The 13,984-nt window shown below is 35.1% G+C and overlaps 2 protein-coding genes across 2 annotated transcripts; both read left to right on the top strand.

The window, feature by feature from the left end:
- Nucleotides 1–264: 264 nt before the first annotated feature.
- On the top strand, nucleotides 265–2,149 carry LOC143621744 (cyclin-U2-2-like). Its single transcript, XM_077093072.1, has 2 exons — nucleotides 265–777; nucleotides 1,706–2,149. The coding sequence occupies exons 1-2, from the start codon at nucleotides 359–361 to the stop codon at nucleotides 1,959–1,961; spliced, it is 675 nt and encodes a 224-aa protein (XP_076949187.1). The 5' UTR covers nucleotides 265–358; the 3' UTR covers nucleotides 1,962–2,149.
- A 3,254-nt stretch (nucleotides 2,150–5,403) lies between these two features.
- Nucleotides 5,404–8,085, top strand: LOC143621743 (uncharacterized). Its single transcript, XM_077093071.1, has one exon. The coding sequence runs from the start codon at nucleotides 6,028–6,030 to the stop codon at nucleotides 7,618–7,620; it is 1,593 nt and encodes a 530-aa protein (XP_076949186.1). The 5' UTR covers nucleotides 5,404–6,027; the 3' UTR covers nucleotides 7,621–8,085.
- Nucleotides 8,086–13,984: the final 5,899 nt, after the last annotated feature.

Here is a 13,984-nt window from a genome sequence, read left to right as displayed (position 1 = left end):
TAGGTAATACCTAACCCAATTACCCAAAACATGCACACTTGTTCACCTATGTTATATTGTCATGTGCTTAGACATTTTACTTCCATTTTTTCTTGGTAATTTAACAATTTACCAATTTACCAACTTTTTGTTTTTATATTTCTTATTTCATTGGGTAATAATGTTATTTAAATTTTAAAATAATATTTTTTTAAAATTGTTAACATATGTAATAAATTATTTTCAAACACACCAACTCCCCCCACTTAGTGACTCTTAATTGTGTGCGTATATAACCTCCCTCCCATCTTCAAAACCTAAAAAAAGAAACAAACCCATCTCTCCTTTTCACTCAAACTCCATTGGGCATCACTCAAACATGTCTTTTTCTTCAAACATGGGCATATCTCCAAGAAAACTTAGATATGATGTATACTCATACTCATACCAACAAGACTCCAAAACCCCTTTAGTCATCTCAGTTCTTGCATCTCTCATTGAAAGAACTTTAGCTAGAAACGAGAGAATTGGTAGAAAATGTGGTTTAAGTGTCAAACACAATGGTTCCAAAACTAGTGTTAGGGTTTTTGATTGCAATGAAACACCGGATATGACAATTCAATCGTATCTTGAGAGGATCTTTAGGTACACCCGAGCTGGGCCTTCGGTGTATGTTATTGCGTACGTGTATATTGATCGGTTTTGTCGGTTGTTGCCCGAGTTTCGGATAACGGGTCGGAATGTTCATCGGCTTTTGATCACAACTATTATGGTGGCTTCTAAATATGCTGAAGACATGTAAGTTCTTGCTTTTTGTATATTAATTAATCATGTTCTCTTATAGTCTAAAGATAATTAATTTGTTTGTTATATATGTAACAATTGTTCTTCGTTAAAACCGTTTAATTTTTTTGATCACATAAATATAAGTGGTGTGTTTGTATACATAATAAAAACTATTAAACTATTTTTTTTATCTTATTAACAATTTGAATCTTTTTATCTACAAATGTGTAGTTCATGTTTAGGTAATATACCCTTTAGATTACTTACACATGTGTTTGATTACATATATAGGAGAATGTTAACGTACAAATAAAATTAACGTACTAAACGTGAGAATCAAGTAGAGTAATTAAATATACAAGTAGTCAAGTAGAGTAATTAAACGTGAGAATCAAGTAGAGTAATTAAATATACAAGTAGAGCAATTATGTAATTACTCTATAATAATTACTCTACTTGATTCTCACGTTTAGCATGCTAATTTTATTTGTATTTAATCCAAACCCTACATTTATAAACAAAATTTGTTCGGTTCTGTTTATTTAGTTTTTTGAATTTCAGGACAGACGAATTGAATATCTATTATTTTATTTTATTTAAAAAACTTTAATTTGAAAAAACTGAGTAATTTTTTTATGTGGGTTGTTATTATATTGTATGTATATACACACGAGAGTAAATGCTTGGTCGACAGTCGCTGCATAGTCGTTTTAATCATGCATGAAATAATTGACCGTATGGACAAAAGTTATGATAATTTATTGTTGCATTATTTATGATCAATATTTCCATATTCAGAATATAATATTAACCAAGAATATATATATATATATATATATATATATATATATATATATATATATATATATATATATATATATATATATATATATATATATATATATATATATATATATATGGGATTAAATTTCTGTTGCAGGAATTACAGAAATTCATATTATGCAAGAGTTGGAGGCATATCAACAGAAGAGATGAACACATTAGAGCTTGAGTTTTTGTTCTTGATGAACTTCAAAATGCATGTAAACGTGAGTGTTTTTGAAAGCTATTGTTGCCATTTAGAAAGGGAAGTGAGCACCGGAGGTGGTTATCATATCGAAAAAACCTTACGATGTGCCGAAGAGATTAAATCGCAACAAAGACAATATGATCATATCTCCCGGATAACACTATAAATCGAGTTTTTTTTTGTTTTGTTTACTTGTGTGTAAATAGAAGAAATATGTACAAAGAAAGTGTTTAAGGTCGATTTTTTCTTGGAGTGTTCACCTGTTAAAACCGAAGTGGGGCGCGTGTTAGGATGGTTTGAGATTTATATAATTCGGTTCATGGTTTGGTTTTCATTTTTTGGTTTTTCGGATTTTAAATATATTTTCTTGTATATTAATGTATTCACTGGCAATCTTAATCATTTTTTAAAGTCTAAAACGAATTACCTAAGCTAAAAAATAGTTCAAATGCAAATAAAACCGCTAAAATCAGCTTATCCAACACCCTAGCCGGTTAAGTTTGTCGTTTCCTGAAATCATATTTAACGATCTGACTCAAAATTTACGTCAGCACTCACCGGACCAGCTTACAATTAAGCAAAACACACCCCTAATTTTTTGCTTAAGACAATGCTTAATTGTGATTTCAAAACAGATCTTGGTGTGTTTTTAATACGGATCTAGGATTTGTTCATAGTTTGACCCTTTATAATATATGGGGACCTGTATCAGATTTAAAAAATAACACGTCTCTTCTTTTTTCAACGGGACCTAAACTTTTATTTTATTTATGTTACTATTAGAAAGGAAATGAAAGGTGCATAAAATGTTATTTGCACCTTTATAAGATATAATATGAAAAAGAGGACGACTCCAATGATGAAGTACAAATATATGCAATTAGTTTTATGCTTCAACAACCTTCTAAACCAGCCTGTTTATATATCTTTAATTTATCTATCAGGCTAATGCCATTTTTAAATGATTGAAGCACAAGTTTTAAAGAAAATGCTTTTTAAAGTTGAAATGATCATAATGTCTATGATAATGTTATAATGACTTGTATTTAAGTATTAAGAGTTGTAATCATAAGTTGGATTTGTATCACACGACGATATGATCCTCTAGAATAACATAGTTTTTTTTCTCTGAAAAGCAATTTTTATGAAAAAACTGCAAGTAAACGCAAGGACAAACAACACAACAAAGAGACAATTACATAATTACAAGGAAAGATCACATGATTTGTGAGGCGATCTATTTTTAAGCCAAAAAAACCGAGAGGCTTGATTTCTTCTGAAATATTCTAGAATTACATAGTTGATCTTGATATACTTCATAATTGGTAAAAAATGATGTTTTTAGGTTTCTTTTCCTTCAAATAAGTAATCATTTGGGGGGCTTGCTTTTAGTATTAACTTTTACTCCAATCACCAGGGGATATTTCTCACTTGTTAGTGGTGAATTGATATAAACCATAGGCATGCCATAGAATCTCTTAATTCGCCATTATATGTAGAGAAACACTCGAATTCGCCACTATCTATAGGGACATAATCTTGACTTGCCACTAGAAGATGAGAACAATCAACCTATGTGGCAGGCTAGAGTGAGTTAACTTGCCACTAGGTGTTGTGAAACATCGTAATTTGTCATTGCTAATTGTGAAATAAAAGACTATGTCTCTATGATAACTTTACTACAATTCTTTGAAAACCAATTTATGCACCTATGAGACATATTGATATTTGACCTAATTAGTAAAATATTTATCTTAATTTATTCATCCACTCAAATACAATTTTCTACACTTATTTTACGCTCCTCAACTTTTCTTCATTTGTGATTTAGCCCTCCGTTAAGGTGTCTACATTTTTAGCTCTTAACTTTTTGTTTCGGCTGAATCGGCATTGACCTTACGAAAACGCCTCTGAAAGGCCTTGGTAAGTTTCTTAACAAAGCATTATATTTGCATTGCTTAATTGCCAAATGTTGATTCTTTTCATTCTATGTGAATAACCTCCTTTTTCTAACTGTGAACAAAGAATGCACTATACTTCACCTAAACCAAATAAAAAGTCCATTATATAGAGAGGGGAAATGCCCCCATAAGGCCCAAAAAGTTTTCATTATTTTTTCTAAATGTTTTAGCCCAAGTTAACGAAAAGGAAACTATTGTTATTTACTTTTATTTCTTTAAAATAAAAATTGTTGAAAGCCAAAAGCTAGCCTTACTCGCACGAAAATCTCCGTGTCGTTGCTACCTGGTTTTCGTCTAGTCGTTGTACCGTTGCTACTAAGTGTTGTTGGTTGTTCTTCGTTGTTCCTTTGTAGAATGGAAGTTAATTTTGTTTTCACTAAACCAGTTTCCGTTGTTTATAATTTTACATTACTTGTAATTTGTATCTTTCAATTATGTTTTTTATGTTAACTTCTAGTTTGTTTATATTAACGTTTGTTTCTTTATGATTGTTTGTTTGTTTATTAAACATGTTCAAGCAACCATTTTGGTGATGATGGATTGAACGATTACTTAATTTGTGCCGTAGAAAAAGATGGGCTTGTCAACGTTACGAATGAAGAACGCAATTAAGCTCTTCGCAATGATGAAAGCATGTAGAGGATAACTATAAGATGTGGTTTTTTGTCATATACAACGAATTATAATTTTTAGTCATACAACGAATCGTATTTTTCGACGCTTATTTTATAAAAATCACAACTGTGCTGCCCAATAGTTTGTTGTGGGAAAAAAAGGGTGCCCCTAGCATCTATGCATGTCTCCACCATAGTCATTATCGACATTATCTACAGGGAGCACCTGTTACCCGCAACAAGAAATTATTAAGAAAACTTGTGTTTTGTTAAGGCACAATGTGCATCCGAGTAGTTAATTTAAAATAAATTAACCAATTAGTGTAGTCATTATGTATAAAATTGTAAAGTTAGTTAACATGGAAGGATAAATACAACCAACCAACAAAAAGTTATCTTAGCTTGGAATTGAAGGCAAATGATATGGATTATTTAATGATTGTTTTAGAACTTAGTACACTTTTCTCTTTTCTCAATTCTCAAGACAAACCACCGGAAAATTCGTATTCACCATCAGAAATCCACAAGAAACACAAGCATTTGTAAGTTATCCTAGTTAAAATCCACCTTACACTATTTGGATTAAACATTATACCCCGTATGTTGTTTGAATCACTACCATATTGTAGGCATGTAGTCACAAACTTATTAAGATAAAGAAAGAACTAGGAAAACCCGAACCTATGAGAATACCCTAAACCTAATCTAGGAGCTTGGGTATTGAGTCTGGTAATCTAATACGAGACAGGATATATATGTGATTAATGACCGCTTACTAATGGTGACCAAGTTGTTACTCATGGCTGAATTTATTGTTAATCGTTAATTACTACTAGTGATCATTTGCGACAAATAAACCAAGTTGATGTTGATTAGTACTAACTAACCATCGCTTTTACCATTGACAATAAGTTATGGTGATAATTATTTTCCATGCTACTTACCATTAATCAAGGCCCTAGACCATGCTAGGGGAGTTACTTATGGACCTCGATGAAAGGTCGTTGCTCCCTTAGAACCCCTCAGTAGGTGCCAGAAATCAGAATAGTTTTGATTGAGCGTATGCTCAAAACCTCTTAACTTGCATTAATTTCCCTTTGTTATTAAAAATTCCATTTAATCTAAATTAACTTGATGACAGTGAAATAATCAATATTAACTTACCTAAGTCTACTACGCCTAGACTAGCAATCTATATAATTTATTTCAAGCTATGGATTGCCACATAAAAACATATTTGTAAGTGGAGAATGGGACTAAAACATATTTGAAAGGAAGCTATAAAATTATCCTTGGTATTCCTAACTAATACATTATATAGGTTAATTAAAATGAGGCAATAACTTAATTATAATATTAAGAGTAAACTCCATAAATAGATGACCAAAATGATGCATGGATTATTATGGAAATGCTTTAGAAGAAAACCACCACTATAAACATGTAAGAAAAGGTCTTCCAACATCATACCCTCCTCCCACTTGTCTCACACACACTCAACTCACACTCCATTTTCTCTCTTCCTATTCGCATACATACCACAAATTACTCATACTAAAAACCAGGACCAATCTTCTTTTCACCAATAACTTCAACTACAAGAACATAACTCCACCCTCAATTCTTTTCTTGTTTTCTTTGTTCCAATATCATTTGCATGGATGATCAACACACCAATTTCAAACATTTTTGTCGAATATGTAAGAAGGGTTTCATGTGCGGTAGAGCGTTAGGCGGGCATATGAGAGCTCACGGTATAGGTGACGATACAGGAAATTTCGACGATGAAGACCCCGCGAGTGATTGGGAAGATAAACAAGGGAACAAGAGAATGTATGCATTAAGAACAAACCCTAACCGGTTAAAAAGTTGTAGGGTTTGTGAGAATTGTGGGAAAGAATTCTTGTCATGGAAATCGTTCCTCGAGCATCGAAAATGTAGTTCCGATGATGGTGAGAGTCTTGTGTCATCACCGGAGTCGGAGGCTGATGAGGACGAAGGATATGATGATGAAACCCACGGTGGTGGACAAAGAGATTGTGGCAGTGGTTCGGCTAGCGGGTGGTCGAAAAGAAAGAGATCTTTAAGGGCTAAAGTTGGTAGCTTTAACTCAAATTGTCAAACAAGTGATGAAGAGGATTTAGCCTTAGCTATATGCTTAATGGAATTATCGAATGCGCGTGTTGATCCATTGGAAACTGACGTGGAAGACTCATACACCTCCCCTAGCAGGGAGGAGCAGAGGCGGAACCCTATGTTTTCCACCACGGCGTTTCTCCCACCTTTCACAAGACCACCCGCCCCACCACCCACCGCGTTAGATTATAAAGCCAAAGGTGTTGCCACCACCCCTAAAGGCATGTTTGAATGTAAAGCATGTAAAAAGGTGTTTAGTTCACATCAAGCATTGGGTGGTCATAGGGCAAGTCATAAAAAAGTCAAAGGTTGTTTTGCAGCCCGAAACGACCAATCCGATGATAACACGGGTGATGATGACGTCATCACACACGACGAGTTTTTCCCCTCGTCAAAAGCAATCTCGAGCTATCAGTTTAACCAAGGTCCCAGCAGAACACCGACTGGAGGACCAGCACCCCGAATGTCCAAAGTACACAAATGCTCGATTTGTAACCGAATTTTTGCCTCGGGACAAGCGTTAGGCGGGCACAAGAGGTGTCATTGGCTTACATCTAACATGTCTGATACCTCTTCCATAGCAAAGTTTAACTTCCATGAACACATTGAGCAACTCCATCGGCGGGCATTGGCGTTACCATCACAAATACTCAACAAATCAAAAGCACTTGATCTTAACATGCCCGCGCATGTACATCATGAGGCTGCCGGATTAAGGAGGGATCCTAGATATCCGTTGAGTTTCGATGTTTCAACCAAGATTAACTTGCATTCATGGAATGCAGATCATGAAAACGTTACAGACGGAGATGGGAAAGATCAAAACCGAACGGATCATTATCAACAAGACCAACAAGATCATGATCATAAGAAAATAAGCAACAATAACGAAAAGGAAGCGGCTGCAGTTGCGGGAACAACAACAACAACAACAACAACAACAACAACAACAACAATAACAATAACAATGGAGGATGATGAAGCTGATAGTAAGTTGAAACTAGCAAAACTGAGTGAACTAAAAGACATGAACAATGTGAGTGGGAGTTCATCTTCATGGTTGCAAGTTGCGATTGGTTCAACAACTGATGTGGATTCACCTCAAGACCCATAAATTATTATTTTGTGCTGATTCTTTTTAAAGAAAGAAAAACAAGTATATATATAACTCAGAAACAAACTGTAATTATACATCCGTTTAACATGCACGTAATCTTTTTGATGAAGATGATACCACTCCATCTTGTAAGTTTGATTTTGTAGGGATGTGTTGCATACACCCTCAAAATCTTTTGGAGGAAATCAATGTTTATATGATGTATACTTTATTTCTTGTTATTACTTATTTTATAAAAATTAGTTCTACTAGTTGCAAAAATAAATATGAAATCTTGTTACATCGTAAGCTTATTGTTATCTTTTTCATGAACACGTACATAGGTTTTAGTTGATGCATCACAAGCTTGTTAAATTACATTATAGTCTTCAAATGTACGTAGACTAGAAGAAAAACTAAGATGATTGTAAAGTGAATGTTCTTTTGATCCCTAATCATGCATGGTCCCTAACCTACCATGGCTTAAAATGTAAGGCGGGCTAGAAAAAGAAGACTATAGTTCATTCACTTTTTGTCATGATTCATATGAAATGTCTTGGGGAACTTTCTCATATGTTTTGTACTTTTGAATTACAATATGTCAATCCAAATATAATCCGGTTTTACATAAAAGGGGTCCTATATTTGTAACACTTTAGGAAAAAAAAAGAAAAAAAAAAAAGAATACATCTGTCTCAACTCTCACCAAAAACGTACTGTGTCACACAATGACACAAACTCTTGCTTTCGTTTTTACTAAAATCCTGAATTTATCTTATCTCATTTAGTCATTTATACACTAATTAACATGCTAAATCTGTTGTGACATGCTCGATTAGCTTTGATATACGTTGTTGAAGAAGTGTGAGGGGCTAGCCTCTTAGTGATTCTATATTAAGATAATAAGATCTACATTAATATAATATGTTACAGAAGAGTGGAATTTGATATGAGCCGTCCGATGAAATCCAAGATTGAATATAGGCCGTTCGATAAGGATAGATTAAAAACGGTTACTTTTCATCACACTACACCTATTAACTACCCTACACCTATTTACACGGGTAACCACCCTATACTATACATATTTATATAGAATTTGAAAGAATAATTATTTCCCCTTAAATAATATGATGGGTTCTCTTCCCTTTATATAGTTAAATTACAAGTATATCAATTATATACTAACACAAATTCCTAATCATAAACCAATACAAATATGAATATACTATATCCGATCTATTACACCCCCGCAGTCGAAGCGCGAGGAGGCCGTATGCTGAGACTGGAGCGGAAATCATCAAACAAAATCTTTGGAAGGCCTTTAGTGAAGATGTCTGCAATTTGGTATCGAGATGGGACGTGAAGAATCCGAACATTACCCCGTTGAACGTGTTCGCGAACAAAATGAATATCTAATTCAATATGTTTAGTGCGTTGGTGTTGAACAGGATTACCCGAGAGATAAATAGCACTAACATTGTCACAGTAGATCAACGTGGCGTGGGATAATGGTTTGCGAAGCTCTAACAGCAGGTTACGCAACCAACAAATTTTGGCGACGACATTAGTAACACCTCTGTATTCAGCCTCGACACTGGAGCGAGAAACTGTGGACAGACGTTTCGAGGACCAAGAGATAAGGTTATCCCCAAGATAAACATAATAACCTGATGTCGAACGCCTCGTATAGGGGCACCCAGCCCAGTCGGCATCTGTGTAGGCATGCAAGGATATACTGTTAAGCGGTCCAAGTGTAATGCCATATGATGATGTCCCATGGAGATATCTAAGTATACGTTGTAGAGCATGCCAATGTGTCATCTTTGGGGAATGCATGTGTATACAAATCTGTTGAACTGCATAAGAGATATCGGGACGTGTAAACGTAAGATATTGTAATGCTCCTGCTAAACTGCGGAAAAGAGTTGGATCCTCAAAAACAATGTCATCCGAGTTGCTTAATTTTGACTTCATATCGACCGGAGTAGGTACAGATGGGGGACGAATTTGTTTGGGTCGATGTAGAGGAAGATGTAGGCCCATTATATTGAAGGAGGGAATATCATTTGGCTGGCCTGTAGGCTTTGGTTTACGTGTGTAGACCTGACGAAAAGATTGTTGGGGTGGGCGAGCTTGGGTTTGGGTCGAGGGTTGAGTTTGGGCTGGTGTGGTTGTGGTAGCAGGTGGGATGGGTGTGGAAGATGAGTTGTTTAGACTGTCCACGTGAGGCCAGTGGAGGGGGTGAAGAGAGTTTGTTAGGAAGTCATATGAGGTAAGAGAGGGTTTGTTTAGATTGGCAAACGGGAAGGTGGTTTCATCAAACTTTACGTGGCGACAAATGATGATCTTATGAGTAGATAGATCAAGACATTTATATCCTCGATGTTGATTTGGATAGCCAAGGAAGACACAAGGTTTGGAATGAGGCTGTAATTTATGAATGGTGGTGTGAGGGAGAAGCGGGTAGCACAAGCAACCGAACACACGAAGGTGGTTGTAGGATGGTGTACGATTGAACAGGCCTAGAACCAAGAATACACGGGCTAGGATTTGGAGACCGATTACTGGTGGGATAGGGGCATGGCGGGTTATGGTTTGTAGACCATTGAAGGAGTTGTTGACATTGTTGAGGGGAGAAACCAGTAAAGTTTTGCCAAGGTTGAGGGTAGAACGAAGTTGACTGAGAGGGAGAGAACATGCCTCGTCCACGGCCAGAGTTGTTGCGTCCACAACCCCGTCCCCGAAACGACCGACCCCGGCCACGACCACGATCAGATGATGCGTAATCTGGGCGGTTGTCCTGAAGGTTTTTCGGTGTTATAGTGTCGGTCTTAGAGGCAGAAACTTGGAGGGCAGAACCAGCCACTTGAGCAGCATGAGAGGCTAAGTTATTTTTTCGAGTTTCTTCTTGACATAACCGAGACCGGGCTGTATTAAAATCTGGTAAGGGGATCGTCTGTTGAAGAATTGTAGCAACGGTCTCGTATTGCTCGTTAAGACCAGTTAGCAATTTAAGAACTAACTGTTGATTCGAGAGAGGCGCGTCAACATTGGTTAACTGATCTGCCAAAATCTTTACCTCTCGACAGTAGGCTTCCATATTAGTAAAATTTTCCAACCGGGTATTGGTGAGCTTTTGTTGAAGATGAATTGCATGAGTGGGTTTGTTATCTTGGAACAAATTTTCAAGTGCATTCCAGACATCATAGGCGGTAGTGTTGGGTTTAATGATGGTTTGAAGGAGGTCCGTCGAGATGGTTCCGTATATCCATTGTAAAACAATGGCATCGAGACGTTTCCAGGTCTCTTCGGTAGTCGGGCCTTTGCCACCGGATTCTTTGTCGCCGGAGCCTTTGTCACCGGAGGAGGAAGATGTGGTCGGTGCGGGTTTGGGAAGAAGGTGATGACTGACCTGAAAGGCAGTACAGTGAATGTGGAATAGTTCCGACCAGGTGACGTGGGGAGTGGTTTCATTATCAAGGGTGATTGGGATAATGTTTTTGATGTTAGAGACGGTGATTGCGTGGTGTATTTTGGTTTCTATTGAAAGAATAATTATTCTTTCATGCTTTGATACCATGAAAGAATAATTATTTCCCCTTGAATAATATGATGGGTTCTCTTCCCTTTATATAGTTAAATTACAAGTATATCAATTATATACTAACACAAATTCCTAATCATAAACCAATAAAAATATGAATATACTATATCCGATCTATTAGAATTTGAAGATTTCTTTATGCATACATCAACAATTGCACAAAAGATGGAAGAAAACCAAAGTGATAAACATGTCCAAGTAAGGTGCAATACATATGTAAGTTGCTTTTGTCTTACCTTCATCATTTAATCATTTTATTTGACAGATGATTATGTTGTATTTTTAGTAGCAATGATAATGCACACTTTATCTATTTTCTTTTGTTGCTTGTGGTCTTGCTTATTCAGACATGCTGTGAGAGTGTTGAAGTTGTAACATCCGGACCCTAAAATCCGTACAAATCACAACTTTCTCGTGAATTCAACGACGAAGCAGTTTGCATGAAGTTATTTTATTCGGCTTTTGATGTATTTATGTCTTATTGAGTTTATGAACTTCCAACAAACAAGTTATTTATGTTTTGTAGATCCGTCGTATAGAGAAGAAAAGAAAAAGAACCAGAGCCTTGCTAGAATGGAAATGGAATTACGTTGTCGAAATCAGCAGTTCTAAGGAATCCATTGAGATTGTTGATATGACTGTTGATGCTACCATCCTGTCTGATTATGATTCGGCATGGCTGATTCGCTAGAGAGTTTCTACAAATGACTGAACATTCCAAAAGTTTTCATTAACCGCCACTATCGTGTTGTCAAGCTTTAAGTTGGTGCTTTGTAGTTTTTTTTTGTATATTGTTTTGTGCTTTTTTGTTGGCTTCTTAAGTTGTCTTATGTTTATGTTACAAGATTACTTTATCAGTTAATATTTTAGACTCAACAAATGTTTATGCCAGTTATTACAATCACAGAAAAATCATACTTTTTGTTGTCCCTAAATCCCAATTTATTAACTAAACACATAAGTCCAATGTTGCATAAGCCCAAATTAATCAAAATGGGTGGATTATAATTATAATAATTGGCTATAGCATAGTGGGATTTAATTCTGAACGTCCGATAAGATCTAAGATTGAATATTGGCCGTTTGATAAACATTAAAAACAAACTAGGTGGTTTCATAATAGTAGTTTTTAGACCCATGTAACTACCCACTACACCTATTCACATGAGTAACCAATCACTACTAGACATATTTATATAACATTTGAAGCATTTTTTATACATACATCAACCATTGCACAAAAAATGGAACAAAAAAAGCATACGTAAGTTGTTTTTGTCTTACCTTCATCATTTTATCATATTATTTGAAATATAATTATGTTGTATTTTTAGTTGCAATGATAATGCACATTATATATATATATATGTGTATATTTTCTTTTGTTGTTTTGTGGTCTTGCTTATTTTCAGACATGTTGTAAGAGTGTTGAAGTATCATATGGACCCTACAGTCCGTATAAATCACAACTTTCTCGTGAGTTCAACGACGAGTTAGTTTGCATGAAGTTCTTTTATTCGACTTTTAATGTATTTATGTCTTATTGAGTTTATGAACTTCCAATAAAATTATGTGTACACTGGGGGTGGCTTCTCGGCAGCGAGTGGAGGTAATGCTGCCAATTCCGTTAGTGGAGGGCAACAACATGGTCGTGCCAACAGAGGCAGTGCTAGTGGTGCCGACTGGCGAGTTGTGTTTGTGTTCGAAGATTTACAAAATGGTTAGTAGTTTTGTTATTGTTTTAACAGAATAAAATCTTTATTTACAAATCTAAATTTTGTTTCAAATACCATTAAACTGTTAAACTCCAATAAAAACTTTGATTTTTGCTTGATTTGACTTTTTTCATAAGGAAAGCCCCAAATTTTTAAAAGTTTTTATTGGTTATTTTGGTTTAATTGACTAACCGGATTTAATTTAGCTAGATAACAGGATCAATTTTTTGTTTGATTAACAAGTGAAAAAAGGTTCTTACTTTAAGGGTCAATTTTAACCTGTTAATGGGTCAATATTTTGTTTCATTAACGCGTAAATAAAAATATTTTCTAATGAGTCAAGTTTAAACTGGTTAAGAGTCAACTTTTTGTTTCATCAACGGCTAAAAGAATGGTTTGTATTATTGGGTAAAAAATGTTATCCACCGTAACGGTGAACTTTTATGTTCATTAATGGGTAAAAAATGTTTTTGTTATTGGGTCAAATTTAACTGGCTAATGGGTCAACCTTTTGTTTTAAAGTGCATCATTTGTTATTTTTATATGGTTTGATTGCATGCTTGACATATTTACATGAAGGATTGGAACCAAAAGTTATCCACCGTAATGTTAATCAAGGGATATTCTCCTAGATAGAAATGGAAGGCACGTATCTTTATTCTAGAGTTGCTAAGTTATTAGGACTTGGAAAAAGCCATGTCACCACACGAATACTAGGCACGAACGGGTTAGCATCTTCCAACCCAAAAGGGTATATTGTAAGAAGAGTGAGATATTTATAATTGAAATTATTTGGTTACTTTTCTATTGTATGTAAAAAACACCAAGTATTAGAACCAAAAGAGTATATTATAAGAAGAGTGAGATATTTATAATTGAAATTATTTTGGTTACCTTTTATTTTGTACGTAAACAAAACACCAAAATATTGAACATGGATATGTTTATATGGAGTGGATCAAAAGAAAAAGAGAAATCTGTAACCAAACGTCCAAGCATTCACAATTTAGAGCATTATATTTGATTTGTTGTTTATGGGTGTAGATTCATGAGTCGATTT

This window comes from Bidens hawaiensis, unplaced genomic scaffold (genome assembly GCF_021521415.1).
Source record: "Bidens hawaiensis isolate Kalapana, Puna unplaced genomic scaffold, B.hawaiensis_p1.1 tig00002935_1, whole genome shotgun sequence".
In the NCBI taxonomy this organism is placed as follows: domain Eukaryota; kingdom Viridiplantae; phylum Streptophyta; class Magnoliopsida; order Asterales; family Asteraceae; genus Bidens; species Bidens hawaiensis.
This window is presented reverse-complemented; position numbering and strand designations above follow the sequence as displayed.

What these genes read in the sequence shown, in the direction of transcription:
- LOC143621744 (XM_077093072.1), top strand. Translation starts at nt 359, where the DNA reads ATGTCTTTTTCTTCAAACATGGGCATATCTCCAAGAAAACTTAGATAT. An exon ending in TCTAAATATGCTGAAGACAT is followed by an intron (nt 778 to 1,705) that starts GTAAGTTCTTGC and finishes TTTCTGTTGCAG; the next exon opens with GAATTACAGAAATTCATATT.
- LOC143621743 (XM_077093071.1), top strand. Translation starts at nt 6,028, where the DNA reads ATGGATGATCAACACACCAATTTCAAACATTTTTGTCGAATATGTAAG.